At 43.5% G+C, this 27,199-nt stretch overlaps 1 protein-coding gene across 5 annotated transcripts in view; it reads right to left on the reverse strand.

Annotated features, from left to right (window-relative positions):
• Positions 1–27,199, reverse strand: part of lrba (LPS-responsive vesicle trafficking, beach and anchor containing) — a 359,744-nt gene that overhangs the window by 14,881 nt on the left and 317,664 nt on the right. For all 5 annotated transcript variants that reach the window (XM_080722061.1, XM_080722063.1, XM_080722062.1 and 2 more), the window contains 5 exons: positions 20,887–20,976; positions 16,286–16,463; positions 14,756–14,821; positions 11,296–11,451; positions 5,155–5,322 (listed from right to left, as the gene is read on the reverse strand). In XM_080722061.1, coding sequence (XP_080578187.1) covers positions 5,155–5,322; positions 11,296–11,451; positions 14,756–14,821; positions 16,286–16,463; positions 20,887–20,976 — 658 coding nt within the window. The remainder of the gene's footprint in view (positions 1–5,154; positions 5,323–11,295; positions 11,452–14,755; positions 14,822–16,285; positions 16,464–20,886; positions 20,977–27,199) is intronic.

Genomic DNA, 27,199 nt, shown 5'->3' on the forward strand with positions numbered 1-27,199 from the left:
ACTAGTGACTAACTAGTGACTAATTACGTTTTCAAATAATTGTAGTGTAGTAAAAGTACAATATTTGGAATCGAGATGTAAATATTGGAGAAGTAAATATTGGAATTTGGAAATACTCAAATAAAGAAAAAATACCTAAAAATCTTAAGTACAATTAAGTCAATTTACTTGGTTACTTTAAACCACTGGAAAAAATACAATGGCATATTTTATGTGACAGGAATTTAAAATTTAAGTCTACAATACGACACTGTCTTGCTGAAGAGGTTGAACTTTGTGGGGGCGCTTGTTACAGCAGCGGCCTCCTCTGTAATTCAATTATACAACTTTGAAACTCAATACAGGTCAAACGTACGGCGGACACGTGAACTTTTCACCAACAAGACACAGCTTCTGTTAAAAGTTTAATTAGAGCTTTAAAAGTAGAGCTCAACGTCAGCCAGAGAGAGACTTTAAATACGGTGAACCAAGCGTTACAAACCACTAGGGTATCCTCACTGACCCTGCTACTGTAGCTATGAGGTCCAGTTGGTCCTGTTTAAAAGGCCAGGTCAGTGGGATGTCATTTGATTAAAACATTTCTACATACTGTGTGATTAGTACAGTATGTGTGTATTAACACACATAAAAACGCGGTCATAAATTGCACGCACGCACGCACGCACGCACGCACAAACACACACCCACACACAAAGTACACAAAGTACAGAAGATCATGGATTAATCTAATTGATAATTTTTAAGGCTGGGACTTTAACTGATTAATTGCGATTAATTAATTACAGAAAATTAACGCGATTAAAAAAATTAACGCATTTTAATCGCACTTAGTTTTTGCACCACAGAACCTTCAGTTTCGGGCATACTGATCATAGCGATGCACCAACCAAGAAGAGACAACAAACGCAAAGGGAGAAATAGACGATTAGAGCGCTTTGCTTGGCCCAGTGGATGCGAAATTTTGATAAAAAAAACTCACTTGTTGATTCACTCGTACAACAAAATGTGTTTTACTTGAAAAAAAATGCTTCTCTGGTCAAATATCAATGTGCGATTAAAATGCGATTAATTGCGATTAATTAATCACAGAGCCTGTAATTAATTAGATTAAAATGTTTAATCGCATCCCAGCCCTAATAATTTTCTTATAATGAAAAAGAAACCGTTTTTGGACATGGATCATATTTTAGATTGTAATTAGAGAAAAGAAAAGATGAGTGTTAAAATGTTTTAATTTACTGCTTTCTATTGTATTAGCGATTTTAGTATTTTGATTTCAGTGGGTGGGGGCATGCGCAAGTGGCTAAATATGTCTTTTTAGACACAATAAGACGGCAATTTCTTTGTTACTATTTACACCAGCCCCCATAAGTCACATTCGCCCATGAAAACATTTTAACACTCATCTTTTCTTTTATTTAATGACTATCTAAAATATGAACCCTTGTTGGAAAAAAAACTAAGTTGTCCTTTAATGTAATTATTCGGGTTAGGAATTACTTTGTGTGTAGATCAGTTTTTCGTTCTTTTCTTTTCTTTTTTTTTTAAATCTATTTTCAAATTATTCTTACATTTTCAAATGATCTTCCTATAATTGTCTGCTCTCCTCTCAGAGGAGGGCTGTAGACACTTTAAGAAACTGCTACCGGTGACTTCATCAGTAGGCAGATTTAGTCATTTCAAACACCATTTCAAACTTTAAAAAAATATAAATATATATTATTAATGCAAAGAAAATGGCTTCTATTTCAGTATATACTAACTTCCCAGGAGGAGAAAGGCTGTAGTTTCTATTAGATCATACATGGGCAACTGGTGGCCCCCACGTTTACTTAATGCGGCCTGCAGGTTAATATCGGAATACTGATATTGATTTCAGCTGTTACAATTCCAAATATGCAAAGATGACCTGCTTTGATTACTTCAGTCTATATTAGCAGCTTAATGACTAGTATTCAAATTGTATTGCCTTTATGTCCAATATATTTGTATTTAAATTAATAAAGTTAACATAAGTATAACTAAATCCATTTGAAAAAAGGAAAAAAAAAAGATGCAAATTAAAAATAGCAGATCTACAAGCTCTGCGTTTTGAGATTATAGATAGTCTAATTTTACAGTAGCAGGGCATTAATTACGAAAAAAGTAAAAATACTGTGGCCCTCTGGAGAGAGTTTGGAAATATAGTGGCCCTCTCCCTGTATTAGATGGAATCCACATATTATTATTCTGAACTGTCCACAGCCTTCCAATGAGACGTCTTTGACAAATGTAGTGGAGTGAAAGTCACATGTAAAAGAAGATATACTAATGCTCAAATAAAATACAGAAACATTTTTATTTAAGTACAGCTCTCCAGTAAAATGCAGGTCATTACTGTCCAGCACTGAGTGCGACCACCCTCCAGGTCACCAGCCGGACTGTCTACTGTTCATTAAGTTACCGACCAAATGCCACAAAGAAAGTCTGAATTATGTACAACAAGACCACGGATTAAAGCTCCATGTCGGATTTTGCTCGCAGAAGATCAATAAAGCTGATATATTGGAGTATCGTTTAACCTTTGGGGGCCGCTGGTGGCCATTTGGTTTGCATTACGACCACATCTGATTACAATCTAATAGCTATCTGTAACTACAGGCTGGACACTGAGCAGGGGATCAGCTATCTGGGAGACGCAGGTAGGTTAGAGGTAGGCGTGTGTGTGTGTGTGTGTGTGTGTGTGTGTGTGTGAGTGTGTGTGTGTGTGTGTGTGTGTGTGTGTGTGTGTGTGTGTGTGTGCGCGTGCGTGCATGCGTGTGTGTGTGTGTGTGTGTGTGGATGTGTGTGTACTGTGTAAGCACATGTGCGTGCGCGTCGTGCGTGTTCATGCATGCGTGCGCACAAGCGTGCCTGGTTGCGTGTGACTATTGTATGGTATTTGTATGTAGACATAGGCCACGTTTTGGGATACATTTGGAACATCAAGCCAGTTGGTTGGGGATGGGGGACGGCATGCCAAATGTTACTGCAGTTTAATAAAGTAATGGTAAGGGTTACGTTCATAAATACAACAGAGGCCTGCATTCTGAATACATCTTTTAAAGACTGCGGTCTCCTGATGGATTTGTAAACAAAATTATGATTATTATATGATTTGGTGTATGTGTGTGTGTGTGTGTGTGTGTGTGTGTGTGTGTGTGTGTGTGTGTGTGTGTGTGTGTGTGCGTGTATTCTCTCAACAGTGGGTGTTCAGAGAACAACTCTGAGCAATTAGTGTCCAGTTTAAGTCTCTCCTTTGACCAGCAGATGGCAGTGTTGTCTGAGGAATGTTATGTACTTTGGTTTCAGTGCTGCAGACCATGACAACTTGTGTGTGTGTGTGTGTGTGTGTGTGTGTGTGTGTGTGTGTGTGTGTGTGTGTGTGTGTGTGTGTGTGTGTGTGTGTGCGCGCGCACCCACCCCCTGCCTCACGAGTACTCGGCAGACGCTGACTCTGTCTGTGAATGTGTGCATGTTCATATTAGGGCTTGCAGAGTCAGTCGTGTCAAACTTATGAAGTGTGTGGGATGTACAGTATGTATGAGTATGACTGTGTGTATGTGAGTGTGTGTTTGCGTGCGTGTGTCTGACTGGGGAGTTTTATTTCTACATTTGTTGGTGTTTGGATGAGAAATAAATGTGTGTGTGTGTGTGTGTGCGCACACAATGCATGTGAAGAGCACCATGTGGTCTGGGTCAATGGAGCATCACATTGTGGTGGTGAAGGGCTGTGCTCTTGGCTCACAGCTGCACGCTACAGTAAGCCTGGTCTGATACACACTCACTGTATGCATGCAGAACTAAAATTAAAGCTGGATATAGTTGAACTGACACACACACACACACACACACACACACACACACACACACACACACGCACACACACACAATTGACCCAGGAGAGAACATTTTCATAAATTCATGAAAAACAATTATGTCTATATCTAAATCACAAATTGTGAACATTCCTATTGTACATATGTGTGTTATACCACATTTTCATAATGTGGCAATAGACTTAAAAGTGAATATGCAATGCCTGGCTTGTGACACTATTAAAAATGGTAGCAAATGGAATCCTAGTCTGCTAGATGCATACATCTTCTCCAGACCGCATTCAAGCATCCTCTTTCAGAGGAAAAATACTGTAGGGCACGCACACACACACAAACTGTGGGCATAAGGAAAACAAGCCTCTAGCTTTCCCAGCATCACAGCGCCAGCTTGTACTGTATGAGGTAAGTGACAAAAGGCCATCTAAAGTCCCGTCCCTCAAATCAACAACCGATGTGGCTTATTATCCAAATCACAATTTGTCATAAATTTCAGCCCATTTGTAGCGGAGCACTTAACAGCATGTAGGGCCCATCTAAGCCGGCCAAATTAGCACCGAGGAGTCTAAGGGCCCGGCTATGTGCGCTCGTCCCTTTGATCGTGGCTGGTTCCATATGTTATGGGAACGTGAAGGGCCGTCCTGTGACATTTTTCACTTTGATGGGCCGGCCGTTGACCCTGGAGCCCGTGGTCGGCCGCGGGCTTTCATGTGGCGGTCGCCGACCCCCAACGTCACACAGGCCATCTCTAAGTGGCTCTCACTTTCACTCACTCACATTAGGACAGGTTGAGGGCCCCGTCTCTCCTCCTTTCTCTCTCTCACTCTCACTCTCTCTCTCACATAAGCACAATGGTACCTGATTTCTCACATACACACAGTCAAATCCCGAATGTTAATTTTACTTTGATCACACACACACTATCTCTCTCTCTCTCTCTCTCTCTCTCTCTCTAGTGCATTAGTGAGAGCCCGCTCGGGGTGCAGCAGTGCTAGGAAATCCAATTGGCCTGCAGAAGGCCTGGTCTACTTAGATGAAACTAGCTGTTACTTTAGAGAGAGGGGCCGTAAATCACACAGTCGCCGCTGACTGCTACGGAGACAGCACTCTAAGAATACCCACCCCTCTGTGCGTGTGTGTGTGTGTGTGTGTGTGTGTGTGTGTGTGTGTGTGTGTGTGTGTGTGCACGAAGGCGCAGATGTGCGTACACACATCTGTTTGTCTGCATGCGTATGTCCATCTATTCGCATGTGTGTGTGTGTGTGTGTGTGTGTGTGTGTGTATGTGTGTGTGTTCTTACTGCCTGGACTCTCTCCGATGCTGCAGTGCTTTCCATTCCAGTACCAGAGCAGCAGCGTGGCGTCTCTGGAGCCGGACAGGACGTAGCAGTCTCCTCCGATGTAGGACTCTGACCTGGCCAGGCACGTCACCACGTCACGATGACCAAACACTATCTGACTGAGTTTACCTGAGAGCACAACACACACGCACACGCACACACACACACACACACACACACACACACACACACACACACACACACAACATGTGATGCATCAGTGGTACACAAACACACAGTGGCTTGCAAGCATGTAAACCTCCTCTAACACACTAATCTCTGCACTCTCACATCATTTCTTTTTCATTAGATCTGAATAAATAAAAAAATTAGTTTGTGAGAAAGTATAAAAAAAAACTATTTATTATCTGTATTTATTATAAGCAAACAATAAAACAATATCAAAACATCCAGTCCTAATATGCACAGTATATGAATTCCATATCTCAATATATTATGTCTTAATGCGTATTACAAAGGATTCATTATATTCATAAAATGTATCTACAATATTTTAAACTTCAATACGTTGTGTACATTGTGTAGCTCTGTGTGTTCTAGGCTGCAACTATTGATGTTTTTTCTTAGCAATTATTCTGAGATTAATCAAATAAACTAGAAGCAATATTTTGATGACCGGCAGGAGTCTCCGAAAGAGTCTCCTACCTACTGCGCTATTGACCGATGACCCGGTCATCAATTATTGAATTATGAATGCGACAAAAACAAAAAATCTCGAATTGAAGATTGAAGATGGGTTTTTATTTTATGGGTTTTGATAGAAATAAGTAGTTTTTTGGGTGAACTAATCCTTTAAGCCCCAATGTATAAATTAAAAAAATCACACCCGTGTGAAGTGGAGCTGTGTGTGTGTGTGTGTGTGTGTGTGTGTGTGTGTGTGTGTGTGTGTGTGTGTGTGTGTGGATCATGTGTACCGATTTTTGTGACATTTGAAGAAAATATGTAGGAAAAGGAGCAAAAAGTGTGTTTTGGAGAAAATTCAAGATGGTGGAAAATCTATCAGGGCGCAAATGGGCGTGGCCTATATGGGGAGATGCGTCATGACCCAAGGAATCCAGGGAAAAAATATTTTTAATTTTCCGACCTACGGTTCAAGAGTTACAGGCCAAAACGTAAAGTGGGGTGTTATGGCGCCACCATGCGGCCAAATGACACAATTATTTTTTATTTAATCCTTGAAATCATTATGAACCTCCTCTCCAAGTCTTGAAACTCTAGCCCCTATGGTTTGCGAGAGACAAATAATTGAATGTGAGTTTTTGCGATTCCCATTATAAGTCAATGGGGAAAATTAATTCACTAATAAATTAATATCAATTAAACTATTGAACCTTTCTCTTAGCAAGTTACTAGCCCACGATTCCCGAGTAAGCCGGTCGATTTGACAAATGGCGCGAGTGTGTGGTGGCAAAACTGTGGGACTAGTAGCGTGCCGAAGTTTAGGAAGTTCAGGCTACATACAGACACACAGACAGACACACAGACACACAGACAGACCCACACGGCCACGTATAGGGAGCCTGTGCTTCACACAGCTCCAAAAAGCTTACTGCACATCACGATGCAACACATTGTGACCGTGTAGATCTCCTATTTTTAAAAAACAATTATGTCGTTAAAATCGATTCTCTTTTATAATTGATTAAATTGATTAGTTCAATTAACCCTAGTATATTTGTCTATGTACCAAACTCTACGTACCATTTGCGCATGCACGTGCTCGTGCGTGCGTGCATGTGTCTATGTACGTGCTCAGCCAGCCTGTGCACATGTCCTCACTCTGTGTCTACCAAGTGTATATATAAGGAGGCTAATTGCTGTCAGATTTTCCCCCGGCCCCTGGCTCTGCGCTGAGCTGTCTAATACTCATTACACTCCCCATACAGTGACCTCTGGAAGTCAACACACCGCGCAGTTTACAACACATGACATTTCTGTCTGCTCCTCCATGCTGCTGTCCGGACCGTAATTAACTTGTATCTCATCAGTGATGGAGAACGCCGACTTGAAACTCTTCCACGGAGGAGCTCCACGCGTCAAGACGAGACGTAAAATGTTTGACATCTTTATAAACTTTGGAGAATAAGTAATGATTTCAACGTATGGGTGGGTGGACGACGTAATGGCTGCCATGCGCCGCGCCGCCTTTGCGCACTTGTGCTCGTCTGCTCACGGACGTGCGTCGAGTGCTCGGGCACGAGGAATTGCACGCACGCACGCACATACACACACACTGTAGAGCAATTTGTAATTGACCCTTTGTTAAGCCCCTCCTCCAAAATAGTGATTGTCCAATTTTTCATCCATTTCTCCAAGCAGAAATCTGCACTGAAATTGCAAGGCAGTGGCGGTGTCTTTGAACACACACACAGCTAAACGTCAGGAAAATTACACTACTCACCCGCCTAGGTGATGGCAATAATACTAATGGCATTAATCCTAACAAAAGGTACAACTCATCTAAAACAAACAAATGTAAAACTCTCCTTATGTGTTGACATTGTTGGTTACTTTGGCATGGTGTATCCTGACTCACTGTAGATTCATGGCCACGTCTTTTTTTTTTATATATAATTTTTATCCCACGATTTTGCAACCCATTTTCACCCAGTGCCAATTGCCTATGTAATCCTGGGCTCTGCTATCCCTCTGCCGCGCCTGTGGAAACAACGGACTGACCTCATGCGTCCTTCAATGCATGAGTAGTCCAAGTTGTTTCTTTTCACCTGACAGGGGGGATTTCCCCGGGATGGACGTAGCGCATGGAAGGAACACGTTATTCCAACCAGTTCCTTTTCCCTCCATCAGGCGCCCCGGCTGGCCAGGGGGAGGCATTATTGAGACCAGGATTACTGCATGTTTTTGTGAGGGTATCTACCGTAGGAGACACGGGTAGAACATGCAAACTCCACACAGAAAGGCCCTATCGCCGACCCAACCTAGGGTGTGGGCGCTGATGACGCGGAGGGAGAAACACGCCCCCAGCACCCACAGCGTCCCCTGGCGGGAATCGAACCCAGGACCTTCTAGCTGTGAGGCGAAGCGCTAACCACTGCGCCACCGTGCCCCCTGGCCACGTTTAGATATGTGCCGTTTTGGCCCGGACTGCTGGCGTAGCGGTCCGGGCACCCAAGCACCAAAGTAGCCTGACAGTGCGTTACTGGTTCGAGTCCGAATCCCTATGGCTTTTGCTGCATGTCACTCACCATCACTCTCCGCATTTCCTGTAAACATACTATCGTATCAATAAAGGCAAGCAAACGTACTGTTGATTGGTATTAGTTAGATGCCATTTCTCCATCTTTCTAGTGATAACAGTTGCCTGTATTTAGTTTGTTGAAATAGTCATGCACATTTCTCCAGTGCACAGGCTACAGCAGGCCTTGTCGACGCTCATTGAAATTATAAAATTAATTTATTTGGGGAAAACCCATGATGTTCCATTCAAGGGGCAGAGCTTAGCGAAGGGTCAGTTGTTAATGTCGTAAATATTGGTAAATCAAGTAATTGAGAAAACAGTTGAAAAACTATGCGCGTACGCACACAACAACTTCCCGTCTATACATACACGTCCTCCTCGGACACGCACACAAATTCAATTGCTCACACAGGCATATGCGGCTGCGTGTTCTGTGCACGTGTACCAATCAGTTGGGTGTAATTGATAAACCCCCTCTGTTCTTTAACCCCGGGGCTTCAGGGACGCGGGTGGCAGCTGTTGAACGCTGTGCAATTGAAGCGTGTGTTTGCAGGTTTCCAGGCTCGCACACCGCCGCTGGCAGCCACACAATAGAGCTATCTCTCTTCTCCCGCGCCCCCCCTCCACACCCTCCTCAGTAGAAGACACAGAGGCTGTGGCCCAGAGAAATTGAAACGCTGGCTGTATTATAGGTGTGTGTGTGTGTGTGTGTGTGTGTGTGTGTGTGTGTGTGTGTGTGTGTGTGTGTGTGTGTGTGTGTGTGTGGGGTAGCAGTCTGAATAGGAGCAGGGGACAGAAAGCTGAGGACCGCAGTACAGAGACAAGCCTCAAGACAGACTCATTTAAGACCCTTGACCTGCTGGCGCGCTCTGTGTGTGTAGGGGTGTGTGTGTGTGTGTGTGTGTGTGTGTGTGTGTGTGTGTGTGTGTGTGTGTGTGTGTGTGTCAGTAGCTAGGTTTCCATTGACTTGTCTGACGGGTGTGTCGACATGAACAATCACATATATCACTTGTGAGACAATACATCATCCTACTATAAAAAAAACAGCTGGACATACTGGGGTCACGCCTAAAAAAAACAGACTTGTGATTACATTGAAAAAGCTAAACGGAAAGGACGTGGTTCAACGCTTTCTATTGCAGAATAGTATATAAACAGCATATACAGTAGACACCCGTACCATTCAGAGAAGATATCTTTTTGTATAGTAAGTAAACATATTCACATTGATAACTTGAGTGGAAAATGCGAGTGCAGAATTGTTCTTTGTCAATGAAATCTAGGCCAACTGAAAGCTAGCTGGTGATATGTAGTCAGCCTGGTCTATGTGGATGTACAATAGCAACCAATTTGACCTTCTCACACTCAGGCTAAGGATTGCCAGGGATGGCATGGGACAATGATAAAGGTCTAATTCTCTAATGCAGGGGTCTTCAACAGGAGTTACTACAGGGGGCCCCCCAAATCTTTGTGTGAAAGGATAATTATTTTAAATTAACAACTTGAACCCTTGCATACATATTCTGGGGAGAACTTAAGCCAAAAATAGCAGATCTACAAGCTCTCAACGCCTAGCACCGGGAGGCATTGAGAGCTTGTAGATCGACTATTTTCGGCAAATAGGTTTGGTGTAGAGGTAAAAAAGAGCAGACCGTCGAAGACCACTGCTATATAGGTTAGTTATAGGGACAATAATAACGGTCTACCTGAGTCAGTGTTTATATGGGCTATTAACATGTAATAAGGACATTATTAATGTTCTAATTACCTGGGTAACAGATGATATGGACAGTGATATAGGTCTAATGCAGTGGTTCTCAACCTGTGGGTCCCCAAATAATTTTTGGGGGTCCCCAGATGATTAGCTTAATGCAAAATACTGTTTTCTCACTCAAAATTAAACAAACCAACATAAAGTTTAAGTCTATGGAGGGTATAAGCACATTTCTAAAGTGACAATTTAAGGACTTTTTAATACCTCTAAAATAAGTTAAACACTTTGCTAGCCGAAATAGAATGGCTTGTTGTAGATTAGCCGTGAAATTTCTATTATTGTATTATGATCTGAGACATAATATTATGTTTATAAACATGAGCCCGCCACCCGTCCTTCTTGGACTGCGCCGATGTTTTTTCTTTTTTTTTAATCCCCAGGTCGTTAGCTCACGTGATTATCTGGATCTCCATTGGGATAGAGTGGCTGTTTTGGCCGAGGCGTCTACTCCCCGTGCGTTTCGCGTGCGCGATCCGTTCACGTAAATGTCTGCTCAAATAATCCACGGATGACTCAAGAGTAGATATGAACAGTTTCGCTCGCATAGCCCGCAGCACTCCTGCTGTACTAGCACTTGTGTATAAACAGTAAATGGGTAGCTGCTAGGGAGCCTCTGGAAGGAATGGACCTGACGTCACTTCTGCTTCATGTCAGACGAGCCATGCGCTATCGATGGACGAGTGGTGACTAGGGAAGGTTAGACGATCGCCGATTTTCGGATAAAAATCATTTATTTCGTTTTTAATGACAAAGTACGGTAAAAGACGGCGCGGCTGAGACTCCTTGCTCAGATGTCTGGTATATTCCGATTTTAATATTAAGGGGCTCCCCGTGGCTTGCAAAGTGTTAAACATTGGCCAAATAATCAAATATTAGAGAAAGAAATTGTGAAAATAGACAAACTACATGCTCACAACGCCTACAAAATGTAATGCCTCAACTCTTAGTGCTTGTAGGGTTGGGGGGGGGCATCCCCAGTTAAAATATGATTAATTTGGGGGTTGCGGCCTGAAAAGGTTGAGAACCCCTGGTCTAATGCAGTCAGGGAGTAGCAGTGTGGCCTAGTATAAAGTAATACTTGGGCCCAGTAATAGTGCAGGTCTATTACCTGAGTCAGTGGAGTAGACACGGAAGCTCTTGTCCCAGAAACCGCAGAGCAGGATGAAGCGGTTGTCAGCGGTGATGACGAAACACTGGGAGCTGATCTGGATGCTCTGGTCCAAAAGATCCGAGATCTGACGCCTGTGACTGCCTACGTTACTGGCTGAGGAGGGGGAGGGGAGGAGAGGAGAGGAGAGGAGAGGAGAGGAGAGGAGAGGAGAGGAGAGGAGAGGAGTCAGAAATAACATAATGGGAATAGTAAGAGATTCATTATCACAGATCCACACAACATGAAACATAATGAGATGAGATAAAATGTGAACAACAGAGGAGAGCACAGAATGAAGTCCAGAGACAATGGGAGCAGGCATACATTCAGTGTACGTACGTACGGACATGACACATACACCAGTCAGCCAACAGTAAACATCAGCATTGTTCAAAGAGTTCACACACGAAACACTATCTGGTCTATCAGCACATTCACCATTATGTATGGCCCCTGTAAACACCTCCACACCGCACAGAACAGAGAAGATTTGTGAGAGAATACATAAAACATCCAGGAAGGTTAAGTGTACCGGGACTTCACATTTTCCATTAGGGCCTTAGAGTTTGAGTAATGATGGCGTGTGCGCGGCCTGCAAGGAATATGCACACGGCTACAGAACGCACACTGTAAATTCATCTCGCTCAGACGATTTATTTAAAGGTTGGTTAGTGAGGAGGGAGAGGGGAACACAACATACATTCTCTTCTCCCTGATGTTTCGTTTTCTGCATTGGGCTGCATTTCTTTGTAATCTCATTTTGCGGTTTTATTAGGTTCCTCCATGTCGTGGTCTATCTAATGGCCAACCTATTATTCAAGACATGTATGTGACGTAAAATCAGATATGTGAATTATGTTGACTAATTATTATCAGTAATCTTGTCATGGATAATCAGGTATAATCAGGTATTTCAATTATGTAGATGACATTTTTATACTGCAACCATGTTATTTGTAATTCTATGTATTCATATTTTGTTACAAATCATGTTCTATTCATGTTTTCAATGTTGTTATACATACTGTAGGTAGAGGCCACGTATAAGCCCTTTGAGCTTCTTGCTTCCTCCAGGCACCTTTCTTTTAATATTTGGTGTACTTTGTTTTTGCATAGTTTTTTAGTTACTTTGGGGTATTTTTCTATCTTAACGGCACAAACGTGTAGTCTTTCCATTTTATTTCTCGTAATGTATTTATGTTACGTACAAATTTCTCCTCAGCCATTAGCTTTATCTCACCTCATCTCATGTTCTCATAGCTTATCTTCTCCTACCATATCATGTCTAATCTTATCTGAACCAGTTTGTGTATGTTTTATCACTGTGCAACCGCTTCAAACCACACTCCAAGCTACGCGAAAGCATTATCATTCAAGTTGCAGCGAAACAGCATAATCTAAGGTTAAGTATTTAAAACAACAGAGTACTACTGAGCCTCATGGATAGAAAACTATTTGTTGTCAGTTTAACTCAAAGGTCGCTAGTTTGAGGGCAGGAAACTGGCACACCGAGCAGCGATTTCTCAGAGCTCCACGCAGGCACACCGTCATATGGTGAAGTATAAATCAGGCTTAAGACCAAGATAAAAATATATGCTCCTCACTCGTGGCAGAGCGGGATACTATTGACGATTATACCCAGATCGCTATTCAACCTAAGAAACGTTAACCACATTAACCACCCCAAACTGGAGACCTGTTGAGATGCATAACCTGTAAGGGTAAATTATTTAGTTCAGTTAAGTTAAACTAAGAGTGGTGCGGCCAGGCGTTCATAGATAGTTGAGGAGCAGGTGTTGGGAGCCGCTCAGCCTGTAGGCATTGTGAGAAAGAGCAGCACGCCCGACAACGCCAATATTTCAACCCATTATCAACATTTCCTTTGGCCACGGCCGCCCCGACACTCAGCCACAATTTACTGTGTTTAGCTCAGAGTCCTCTTGGAATGCTAACAGTGTACATACATAACTGACACACAGCCTCCCTCCCTCCTACAAACTCACACGCTCATGTGCACACGCACAATTTCCTAAAATAATAATAATTAATGCTTAGTTGTAATAAAATGTTAAGAAAGAACCAGGATGACATGGAAATCCGAAGAAAGACACAAACACTGCCCATGATTATAAAATATACATTTAAATTGAGCTGTATACATACACATGTACACATTCTCACATACTACAAAAAGAAAGCAGTGTTTCTTAACACCGCTCGCTCATAGCACGCCTCACGCACGCGCACGAGAACAACAGTGCATGTTGTCTCTGGGTGGAGGAGGATAAAGATGAGTTCGTGAGAATGAGCCCTGGACATTTTCACCAGTCAAACCTTAGAAAAAAACAAAAAAGGTTGCGTGCGTGGAACAGATCCTGAGAGATGAGAAGAACAAACACAAACGAAACAGAGAACTCTAAGACGCGAGAGAGAGAGAGAGAGAGAGAGAGAGAGAGAGAGAGAGAGAGAGAGAGACAGAGACATGGGGTGATGTAAAAAAAAATAAACTAATGAAGGATGTGAACTTGGGTGCCGAGTGAGGTAGAGAGAGAGAGAGAGACGGAGAGAGAGAGAGACAGAGACAGAGACAGAGACAGAGACCGAGAGAGTCAGGGACACAGCTAGTCTCTCTCTCTCTCTCTCTCTTCTCCCCTGCTTCCATTGGAGCATCCTCGTGCATCACTCAGCGGCTCGCCGCTCCTCTCCTGCTCATCAACAAGTCGTGAGGGATGAGAGGCGGCCATATTGTCCTGACAGCCGCGAGTGGCGCATTCTCAATCACACATTATTACCACATTCATATTCATTGCTGCTGACACGCGCCCCTCTGCCCCCCGCAAATTAAACCACAGAGAGGAGAGGGAGGGGAGGAGAGGGGGAGATGGACAGCACTGAGGAAGGGTGGGCGGGGGCGGGGGGTTCTTTGTGTGTGTACGTGCGTGCGCGCATACGTGTACTGGGGAGGCGGTTGTGTGTTAATGTGTTTGTGTGTTTGCTGGGAAAGAGTTTGTGTGTGTGTGCGCGCGCGTGTGTGTGAGTGTGTGTGTGTGTGTGTGTTATGGGGGGTGGCTGATGATGAAATGCTTGCCCAGGCCACAGCTCATCGCATTCCAATTTGCATGCAAATGGTTCAGTGTGAGAGAGCAGAGACTATATCATGAGGAGAGGAGAGGAAAAGCAAGGTGAGGGAAGGAGAGGAAAAGAGAAAACGGGAGGAGGAGATAAAAGGAGAATAACAGAAGGCAGCGGTGATGTACTGTCCAGGGACACACTGCTGTGAGATGCCATCAACACTCTCATATACAGTACAGTTCTGCATGGGAGTCACAGCATGAATAAATAATCGTGCAACGGTTGTATGAGCCTGTGCACGTAAATGCATTAAATGTTACGTGCGCGTGCACACACACAAACATACCTATCAGAGGATCAATTTCCACTGGAAGTTGGTACTGCTGGTCCTGCACTGCTGAGCCTTGATGACCTGAGAGAGAGAGAGAGAGAGAGAGAGAGAGAGAGAGAGAGAGAGAGAGAGAGAGAGAGAGAGAGAGAGCAAGCATTAGAGTTTCATTGACATGGTCTTGTAAAGAAGCTGTTGGCTTTCACTTCACTGTAAGACACTAAAAATTATGACCACACAATCAAAACGTCACTTCCATAGTTCTCCTCCCCTGAATAAAAAATATTATTTAATAACTGCAAACCACAATACAAAGTGATAGCTGACAGTGACTAATAGTCAGATCACAATGAAAGAAAATACAGCCCCTAAACGCCCTTCTTCATTGCCCAGAATGAACAGGCATAGAGACTTTTCCTTGTATTTACAGATCCTTCACTTCAGAAAGTCGACTCAAACGTGCTGCTTTTTTTTCCCATTTGGAATTTGCCGCTGGCTATACGGTGATTCTGATTTCACCTTTATTTTCTCTGCTCTTTTACAACTGCAAAGCATTGAATTACAAAAGCAATGACGCAATCAATACATCCCATCGACGCCATTAGTCCAGTTCACTTGGCCCGTCAGTTTCGGCAATATGAAACCAGGATAGGTGAAATTTCGCCTGCGCTGATGAGCGTGCGCTCATAAACTCGAGAGGTATCACCGTTCAGTGGGATGGATGTTGACTGAACGCGTCTGGCTGAAGTGAAAGGCTGATGTATGGAGGTGGACATGAAACTAAACGCTAGCCGCTCAACGTGTCAAACGTGATCCCCCTCTCTGGGAGAGACAGTCAGCCATCTCCCAAATCAAAGTCCATCCGTCCCTCCTATTGAGACGAGACGGGTCAATCCTACCACTCAGAGAGAACAGACACACAGGGGTAAAGAGAGAGAGAGAGAGAGAGAGAGAGAGAGAGAGAGAGAGAGAGAGAGAGAGAGAGAGAGAAGAGAGGCAAAGGGGACGATAATGAAGTATGATAGACACCTGAGAGGGTATTTAAAATTATGGCTTGTCTTTTGGAGGCTACAAACACACTGTCTGTCAGAAGTCAAGCTGTGACACTAATGGACACAAGTACAAAAGATTATCCTACCCGCACACCAATATGCTCCCACTGTTTGTTTACTGAGAAGAACAATGTTTTGACAATGTCTTGCACTTTTGGGTTTTACTCTTCCTTCGAGCACCTGTAGATATTGACGTGGATGTGCGTGCACTATCCTTGGACTGCACTAAGAGACAAAGATATGCATAAGTTTGTACATGCAGTACTAACAATACTTTACTCTAAGCAGTAAGCCCATACGTCTGATGTGTTTAAGATTCTCAAAAATGTTGTTGAGTCCCCACGCTGCAAAACTGCTCCTTGATGTTTTGCCCATGTGGCCTTCATGTGAACAAAAGGTTTATTTATAGAAGTAGCCTAGATATAAATGATACTTTAGATATATTCTACACATTTTTTTTTTCTTCTTTACATCTCCACACACATTCCTATCTCACCTGCCAATCCATGCCACTTGTTGACAGCAAACAGTCGGTTGGCGGTGACGGTGATGATGGCGGGCGAGGTCAGACCGGGCTGAGTGTTTGAGGATACGTGAGTCACGGGGGAGTTGGACGGGAACTTCAGAACCATGATGACATCCTGCTGCATCTGCTCCGTGAACATCAGAGGAGTCTGCAGGAGAAGATACTGTTCAACACAGGGATGGACAGACGGAGCGATGGAGTATGAAGAGATGGACGGACGGGAACAGAGAAGATAGAAACACCGCCAGGGATGAGAGGAGGAGAAGGAAGAGGAGGGGAACAGGGCAATATAGCGAGCAGCAGAAGAAAAATAGGAGGTGATAGAGAGAGAGAGGACAACATAAAAAAACAGAATGTGGAGGAGGGAGAGTAAATTAGAGGAGAAATGAAATGAGGAATGGTATGATGAGGGTTAGTAGAGACGGGGGGAAGCACGGAGGAGAAGACCATGGAGAGAGGACAGCAGCAGTGGGCAGACGGCAAATAAAATAAAATATAAAGACATGGCATGAAAGGAGAGAGAGAAGAGCGAGATAGACAGTTAGGAAGCAGCAGTGAGGGGCTCCGTTAAGCACAGAGGAGAAGAGGAACTCAGGGTGTCTTTGTCCTGGTGCTGAACCACGCTAAGAAGAGGGTTTGATTGATTGATTGATTGATTGATTGATTGATTGATTATTTTATTCGACAGAAATGGAGAACAGTACAAGAACAGTCAATACAATTGAAATAGTAGAGTACAAGTACAGTTAAACACCCTGCCTAAAAGGAAGGAACATAAAAAAATAAGACCTTTTACAGTCTTTTTTTACGTTGGAAGCCCTCTGTATTTAATTCATTGACAATAAATAGCAAGCAAAGAAAACATTCAATAATATCGCAGTTATAAATAGGGGTGAATGATCTACATCATAATTATGATTATATCCAACTGCCCCCACGCCCCTCAATTTGACTCCTAAATGTGTTTTTTGTTTTAATAAGTGTGAAATTGCTCTATATTCCCATAATAATCATAAAGTGTTTGCTCGGTAATAGGAGTCTCCCATCTCACAGCTCTTTAGTAAACAGAAAATACTTTTAAAGGTCATGACACCAATTCCAATCAGGACAGAGAACTCATAAAGGATACAGGGTAAACAAGGGAAATCAGTAGTGATGAAACTAAGAAATCAGCAGACAAAATTGGATTTGAACCTGAGGAATGGATAATGTCTCCGGACTAGATACAATGTGTGACTCACCTGAAAAAGTATGTTCTGTTTATTAAAGAGCTGGAGAGACTACCTATACTATCTATAGCAATTACTATTGGAACATAGAACTTTTACTTATTAAAAAAAAACATGTTTGTTTTAAACAAAAATAACAAAGTGCACGTAACATTAAAGGGGTTGATTCCAAAGGACCCACATTGTCATAATACAGTACAAGCCGACAATGGCCACATAAAACTCCTGATGTATCAGGGAGACATTTTTCGCAGTGTGTGCAGCGAAGAGGAAGGAAGATGGGTGTTGAACATGGTGAACATGGGGGGGTCCTGAGTGTCTGACAGCGAACCAGACACTCTGACAATATCATTACCACCAGCACAGGCACATGCCAACCTGCTGACAACACACTGTCATGAGGAGGGGAGGGAGGGATGGAAAGTACAGAGGAGAGAAGGTTTACGAGAGAACGTGGTATGCTGAGAGGACGGTTATGTTATGTGAGAGAGGCTGTGTGTGTGTGTGTGTGTGCGTGCGTGCGTGCGTGCGTGCGTGCGTGCGTGCGTGCGTGCGTGCGTGCGTGCGTGCGTGCGTGCGTGCAGGGCCCAACACTTGAAATCTCAGTGAATAATGTTGTTTGAATACTGCATGAGTTGGAGCAGGAATGCATAGGCATTTGATACAAGGCTGCCCTGGATTCAAATTGTTTCAATAATGTACAGTGTGTGTTTGTGTGTGTGTGTGTGTTCAGTAATGTGTATAGTACATGTGCATTTATATGTGTTTAGGTGTGTGTGTGTACAGTATGTAAGCGTGCATAGGGAGGTGGTCTCCGGCCAGCTGTCAGCAACACAGGGACACCACTCTAATAGGGTCTCTAGGGGCTGCGCGCACACGCACACGCACACACACACACACACACACGCACACACACACATCCTCAGGTGGACAGTTTGGCATCAAGCCCATATTTCCAATACTACACTTTTCCTCCTGTCACATCCATCCACAACTACACACACACACACACACACACGCACACGCACACGGCCACACGCACACACACAAGCGTAGGAAACAGTCACATTGTATGCACAGCAATACACATATACATACACACACACTGTATACACAGCAATACACCCGCATACATACCATTATGTACAAATATGAATGGACACGCACGCACACGCACACACACACACACACACACACACACACACACACACACACACACACACACACACACACACACACACACACACACACACACACACACAAACTCTCTCTCTCTCTACTCTTTCCCACACACCTCTATAATGATGAGAGAGGAGATGGGTCCAGAATCGGGAGCTAGCGTTCCCAGGGTCAGATGGAGGAGACAGATAGAGAGAGGGGGGTCTGGGGCAGGACAATGAGAGCTGAAGGAAGGATGGACCCTAACCCAGGAGCACACAGACGTGACGCAGGAATGTCAGAGAACTGACATCATCACAACCCAACAGTATGCATCATTAAAAGTAAACACGTTTAATTTCAATGTTGTGAGCCCACTGGAGCCACACACAAAAGTGTTCGTGGCCCACCCATCTGAACACTTAACACAGCATCCGATTTGCAAGTGGGCCCTCCTCCAGAATGGGTTGAGAACCGCTGGTCGATTAGAAACAACATTTATGATATAATTTTATGGAAGCAGGAATGCGCATGCGTGACTGGCCATTCATATGTGTTTCGCCACAAAAACAGCAATTTAAACTCTTTATTTCAACACCCCGCTTCGATTTTCTTCCACGCTAAAGAAGTAAACACCTGAGAGACAGAACGGTACGCCGACCTTTACTTTTTGGATACAATGTTCACAAAAGGTAAGAAGTGTTCCTGACGGCGGAGCTTCCCCGCAACTTTCCAATTGTGGATGACATTTACCAGGAACCTTATCTCGAGCTACATAGCGGAGGGAGAGATTCCGAAAGGAGCTAGGCTTCTGAGCAGCTAATACTAGCAGCTAATTTACAGTAAGTAAGGGCTGTGGTTTGTAGACCCTAATTAATGGCGTGGGGAACATTCAGTTTCACCCAGCTCAAGGTGCTTGGGGGAGCCGTTAGGCAGTGCCTTGCTCAGGGACACAAGGCCCGATTTACACTGCCACCCAAATCCAGCCTGAATCAGATCTGTGCCACATCAAAAGTGGAATCCGATTTGTTTAAAATAGTCTAAATGCAGACAGGTCACATGCAGGTCACATGAAATCCGATTTGTAGAAACCGCATCCAGAGGATTTCCAGAGGGTTTCAAATCTGATTCAAATCTGATTTCTAGATGTGTCTCAGTCTGAATGCACTAACCTGATCTAACAAGCCAAGTCACATAACAAACTGTCCAAAACCTCACTTGCAGCACGACCCGAGCGCCACTGATGTCATTACAGAGCGCGAGAAATGCGTTTTTGATTTACAAGAGCGCAAGGGTGTAATGAACATAAAACAGTTCTGCATAAGTTTTACACTACAGAAGAAATGGCGATCAGCATTCAGTGGACAGACTGAGAAATTCAACGCTTTCTAGCACTTTGGGGGGATGCCTCAGTAGGCTACATGAGAAATGTACAGGAACAATTAAGGCAATATATGAAGACATAGCTCACAGCATGGCAGAAAATGGGTTCAAAAGGTCCAAACTGCAATGTCAGAGGAAAATTGAAAAATGTAAAAATACATAGAGAGAAATGTCATGACGCCTACATTGTTACCACGGTAACCAAAGCAGATATGTCGACGCAGGGCACTTTTGGGACTGAACACACAGATCAGATCTGTGTCACTTGCAAATGCAGTGTGAACAGTCGGGCCAAAAGATCGGATTTGAGAACTAAATCAGATTCAGGCTAGATTTGACATGCAGGCCTACTGGACAGTCCAGGAGGCGACCAGTGACCTTGTGATTACCAGACGGAATCTTTACCCACTCAGCTACAGCCACAATCTTTCATATTCACTGAGTTACAGGATTAGTGTTACGGATGCAAATGGAACATTAGCCCTAAAACAAATATTCTACACCAGTGGTTCACAAACACTTTGTTCTACATTGTTCTACCCTATAAAATGAACAAAACTGTCAGTCCATCCGGGGTCATCCATTCGCAGGGTTTGGATGTAGTGTTGAAAATATAGCAGTGATTCCCTTTATGACAGTCCTGAGGAGGACATGGGAAAAGGAGTGGTTCAGGGTGGAGAGTGATAATGTGATGTGATGGAGGTCCTGAGATGCAGCTGAACTCAGGATATCACCATTACACGGACCCCCTGTGGTGCATGAATGTATGTGCGTGCGTGTGTGTGTGTTGCTTTTACTAACCACTTGCATGGCGGAGCTCCTAGGTGGGTGTGGTTCTATGAGCAGCTGGCAGGGAGTCTGTCCAAAACTCCGTATCTGAGCCTCCACAGCCTGGACAGACAGACAGAAAGACACAATACAGAGACAGACAGACAGACAGACAGACAGACAGACAGACAGACAGACAGACACTTATTATTATTGTATTATTACATTAGGATTAATATCCTGATGTCATGATGCGCCAGTCTCTTAGTACCTTACAGTGTTTCTCAAACTTTCAAATGCCAAGGTCTCCCCTTAACTCTGACAGTGTACAAATGGAACCAAATGGACCTGTTAGGGTCCATTTGGTTCTCACTTGTTTTGATGCGCGGAAGCGACGCATCAAAATATACGGCCCCATTATTTTCAATAAACTAACCCACACCGGTGGCGTCAGACGCGGGTCTGCCGCCTCGCCAATACGCCGCTGTTCTATTTTTCCAGCGTTGCCGCGCGGTGAACATGTTCTCCCATGGTTCTCCGCACCGGGGGAAATGGATATGCTGTGTGGCAGCGCGCCGCATCCAGTTGGGGTTACCGCGTGGCACTTCACGTACGTCAATACCGCGACGCTGCGTAGCTGCCAGTGTCCAGTGTGTGCTCCTCTTTAGTAGGTTCAACAAACCGAAAAATAATAGGACATTTATTTATCAATCCAGTGCATTCCATACTGGCCTACCGAAATGAAACAAAAGCAATTGGGCATACTGTAGAATAGTCTCTGGCACATACAGAACACACACACACACACACACACACACACACACACACACACACACACACACACACACACACACACACACACACACACACACACACACACACACACACACACACACACACACACACACACACACACACACACACACACACACACGGAATAATCAAATACCCGCACAGACATCCTTGTCAGACAGTCAGGCAGACACACAGCACTGTACCCCCCAGTACCAGCACACACACAGGGGCTGGGAGCCAGGCAAAGCAGCGTTTGTGGCTGTTAGCTGGTGTTAATGAAGAGGTATAGGACCATAAATGTCAGAGCAGACGCCGGCCTACAGGCCTCTGGACAGCATCACACCGCTCACTGTCAGGGCTAGAGGTACTGGATGGAAGACACACACGCACGCACGCACACACCTTCGCAGGGCACCATAGCCCTTTACATGTACACCCATATATTTTGTGTGTTCAGAGTGAAAGGTCGCGGCTAGGGTTTAGATCTCACATCATGGGGTTAATGGGATTCAGAACTCAACTGCAAGGTCATGACGACCTTCTTTGGATGACTGAAATCCAATTTAGCATAGCGGTGCAGTTGTAACTTCTATCTACCAGAGTTTTTAAACAAAGGGCCATAACATTCAAGAGGGAACAGCACTAATCAACTAACTTTATTTGTAAATGACACACAGGTGCTCAGTGATGTCACCTGGTTGAGTGGATATATGTAATCCATTGGATCCAATGTAGTTATTATCAGTGGTGTAAAGTAAGTTTACTTAAGTACTGTACTTGAGGTACAATGTACAATGTTGAGGTATTTGTACTTTACTCGAGTATTTCCAATTTCCTATACTTTTACTTCTACTCCACTACATCTCCGATCTAAATATTGTACTTTTACTCCCACTACATTTATTTGAAAACTTATAGTTACTAGTTACTTTACAGATATAAATTATAATATTATAAAACATACATAAACCACTTTAGCCCTATTTTATACCTTGGCAATTTGAAAATAGCCGATCTACAAGCCGCAACATGATGTTGTGTGCTTGTAGTGTGCTTGTAGATCTGCTATTCTATTTTTTATTTATTACTTTTACTTTTGGTACTTTAACTGGTAGCATGCCCAGGATTATTCAACATCTAATCGGCAGGTGCCCATGGCAACCCGGCATTTTACCAACCTTTGAGGCCCTCCTGGCACAAAAGTAATCAGAGTAAATGTAATCCAAGCATGTCCTGTTTATCACGATAATGTTTTCTTTCAGTTAGGACCGTTTTTAAACAATCGTGGGCCACAGTGCTTTTGTAACGGCCGGTAGAAAAGGCCACATTTTGAACATGAAGGTGATTTAAAAGCTAGATTAGGAGAAAAATGCACTTTTCTGCAGCAGCGTAACATGCATGTCTATCAGGGAGACAGCACTTCCCGGTCATGTGATCTCGCGCTGCATTTTGGGAAATGGAGTGTTTTTCGTCACCGCGGTAGCCAAGTACAGTAGCTACAGTACAGTATAGTTTACTGTACAACGCGTCAAACACGTCAAAAGGCGCACAGAGGCATCAAATGCGAGGCGTTGTGTGCTTGTAGATCTTGTAGATCTGCTGTTTTCACTAGTTTAGTACATTTTATAGATGATAAATAGAAAACCAACGGTTTTGGACATACAATGTTTCCACCCGACAACGACGATATGCTATAAATATAAGGTGCAGGGAGTGAAAATTATAATGTAGGGGTGCCTCGGATTAAAAAAATATTTATGGGGTGCCCTGAGACAAAAAAGTTTGGGAACCCCTGCTCTAATGAGGGGTAAAACCACCTATTTTCAATATTGAACCATGTCATTAATATACCTTAGAGGACCTATGCAAAGTTCACCGTGATGATCACGGTGTACTTGCAATACAAACCCCAAAATCAATACTTTAAGGTATATTAATGACATAGTTCAATATTGAAAATGTGTGGTTTTCCCCTTTAAGTACATTTTGATGAAACAATTTCATATTTTTACTCAAGTACATTTTGAATTCCGGACTTTTACTTGTAACAGAGTATTTCTACTTTGCAGTATTGATACTTTTACTTAAAGGAGCTATAGTCAACTTTTTCATTGTAGGGCCGACACTTTGTTTACATCCTAGTCTATAGACTAGAATGTAAACAAAGTGTCGGTCTGACAATGGCCAAAATTATTATTTTATCATTGTTTTACGCTTTTTGTGGTCATTTTTGAATAGAAACACATATATGAAGCTTATTTTTTTATAAAATATTTTCGAAACATTATTTTTATTTTAGCATCCGTTTTTCAAGAAAAAGTTGTCTATAGCTCCTTTAAGTAAAAAATGTGAGTACTTCTTCCACCACTAGTTATTATTTAGTCAAAAGCTTGTTAATACTTTTCAGCTATGACTGTGCATGCACTAGTCTGTACACAGACCAGCTACATGCTGTATGAGGAACATCATTGAATTGCTGGGATTTCAACAGAAACACTATTCAAGTTCATTGTGGTTTTGCAGTGTGGGAAAGGTTAAGCTATTAAACAGTGTGTAAGAATGAAATGTAGAGATACTATAAATATGACATAGGTGGAGCTCTATGACTGAGGGGGAATAACAACAGCCTTAATGTTAATGTGACAGAGCATAACATGTGCTGTGAATGCTGTAAGCCTGTGCGTGTGTGTGTGTGTGTGTGTGTGTGTGTGTGTGCGTGCGTGCGTGCGTGCGTGCGTGCGTGCGTGAGTGCGTGCGGCAAGCATGAAGGTGTAACACCACTTAGATTTTAGATAGACTGGGAGAGAAAAAAATGTTGAGACAGACTGTAAAGTGTGTTGGCGCATGTTCTGTAATACATGTGTGGGAGTGACAGTGTTGTGTGTGTGTGTGTGTGTGTGTGTGTGTGTGTGTGTGTGTGTGTGTGTGTGTGTGTGTGTGTGTGTGTGTGTGTGTGTGTGTGTGTGTGTGTCTGTATGCGGGTGCAGTTGTGTTTGTGTGTGTACGTGCGTGACTGTGTGTGTGTGTGTGTGTGTGTGTGTGTGTGTGTGTGTGTGTGTGTGTGTGTGTGTGTGTGTGTGTGTGTGTGTGTGTGTGTGTGTGTGTGTGTATGTAGGCTGGGCTGGGCTGTGTGAGCCCAGCTTGGCCAGGCCTGTGAGAATGAGCTCATGGCTGAGGCCTGCAGATGGTATTTCCATGAGAAAAAGGTTCTAAAGACAGTCTGCTTATCCACATTGTCTGAAACTAACCAGAAACCAGAGAGAGAGAGAGAGAGAGAGAGAGAGAGAGACAGGGTGAGAAGCAGGATGGCGCAGACACACATGGAGAGAGAGAACCAGAGAGAAGATGAGAAGAACGGTGAGAAGCAGGGCGATCAATAGAGAGATGGAGAGAGAGGGTGCGTGAAAGAAAAGACAGTCATATTAAAAAGTCATCAGGTCAATTTCAAATTAAGAGAGTCTATTAACCAGTTGAACCCTTGCATCCCTATTCTGAGGGAGGAAACATTTGTGGAAAAAGCTCATGCAACACGACACACGTTGTGAGCTTGTAGATCTGCACATTTTGGCAAAGAGATTTTGGTGTCGAGGGAAAAAAAGAACGCACCGACAGTACAGCGCAAACTTAGGTCCGTTCTTATCAATTATAGAGGGCTTAAGTGAAGTTAACACAACAGACATTAAAGTTATACTGTGTAAGTTGCTCAACTAGTGGTCAGTAGCGTTATAGCAAACCGCGGTCGCGTCTGCTTTTTTCGGCCGTTTTTCGCCACGGACCGGGCCTTCAGACCACCGCGTCCACCTCGCCGGCTCGCCCGCCTCGCCACGCATCCGTGGAGGTGTCTCGTGTCCCTCTGCGGACCGGCGTTGGGGAGTTTACAGGCTAGACTTCTAGACCAGCGAGCGTAAACAAAGCTATGATCATAGTGTGTGTATGATCTGCAATGTGATTGGCCAACGTATACACAACGTATACGGATGATGCAGATGACGTCATTTTGCCGCGAAATCCCGCCCCTGTCACGGCTAAGTAGAAAACATATAAAGAAAAGGCTTTTGGGGCTGAAATTAACGGAGTGGGGGTTCTAAAACTTTAGCGATTTAATAGTTAGGACAATTTTAAGATATGTTTTATAAAAAAAGTTACATAGTATAACTTTAAGATATACTCAACGATTCTATTCATGCCAGTGAAGAAACAGATCTTTAATGTTTCCCCTCTTCCAGCTCCACCCCTCTCCCTCTCTCTCTAGTCCAGTGGTTCCCAAACCTTTTAGCTCCCAAAAAATAAATTATACGTTTGCCTGTGACAAACATATAATTAGCAAAAACAGCAGATCTACAAGATCAGCTATTTTCACAACTTCTTCTTGTTGTTTTCTAATTTATGGATTTTTAAATTAGATTATTTTTTGTATTCATGAAAATTGTAGTTTTTTTTATATTTTTGAAATAATAATAATTAAAAATTAAATATAGGAAACCAAAAATTAAAGTTATACTATGTAACTTTTTTTATAAAACAAATCTTAAAATTGTCCTAACTGTTAAATCGCTAAAGTTTTAGAACACCCACTCCGTTATTTTCAGCTTCTAAAGCCTTCTCTTTATATGTTTTCTATGATCCTGGCCGGGGACCCGATTTCGCGGCTAAATTACGTCATCTGCATCATCTGTATACGTTGTGTATATGTTGGCCAATCACATCGCGGATCATACACACATGATACACTACCGGCCAATCACAGCGTGTCTGCCGTCTCTTCAGGAAGTAGCCTCCCTCAGCAACCAGTGTTTACGATGGTGAAGGATTCTTAACCTCTTTCTCCCCAAATCCTGGTCAGAAAATTACGTTCTACCCCTCTACGGATTCGTATCGGTCGCGGTGGTTTGCGGCCCCGCTCCGGTGGTCCGCGGCGGTGGTCCGCGGCGACTCCGGGCGAAAAACGGCCGAAAAAAGCAATACCGCGACTGACCACTAGTTTAGCAACTTACACAGTATAACTTTAAGGGACCCATAAAAATGTGTCCGCAACCCACAAATGGGTCCCGACCCAGTGTTTGGGAAACAGTGCTCTAGTCTGTCCTCTCTCTTTACGTGGTGCCCATGGTACGCCCAGTCTCTCCTGGTTCTCTTTCTCTCTCTCTTCTTCATCCTCCTCCTCCATGACTTTGATCCAACTCTCTGTCAGCTGAGCAGAACAATAGGCTCAGGTCTTCCTTTATTTAATGTGGTGTAAAGCCTGCTCTGGCCCTATTAGAGCCAGTCTATTACAAACATATGACAGCGGACTGAGAGGATGAGCCAGGCACAGTATGGAAAACTACAGTAGACTACCACAGCTTTGTGGATTCCTATAGGACAGACAAGTAGACCGGCGGTTCTCAACCTGTGGGTTGGGACCCCCAGGGGGGTCCCCAAATTATTTTGGGGGGGTCCCCAGATGATTATATCTATCTATCTAGGTCGTCCTCAGACGAGCCCTCCATCGTTGTTTCCAGTCATCTCGGTTCTCCATACATCTGGCCAGCTCATTGGTGTTCTGTGTCCC

The sequence above is a fragment of the Nannobrachium achirus genome, assembly GCF_963921795.1.
Source record: "Nannobrachium achirus genome assembly, chromosome: 3".
NCBI lineage: Eukaryota > Metazoa > Chordata > Actinopteri > Myctophiformes > Myctophidae > Nannobrachium > Nannobrachium achirus.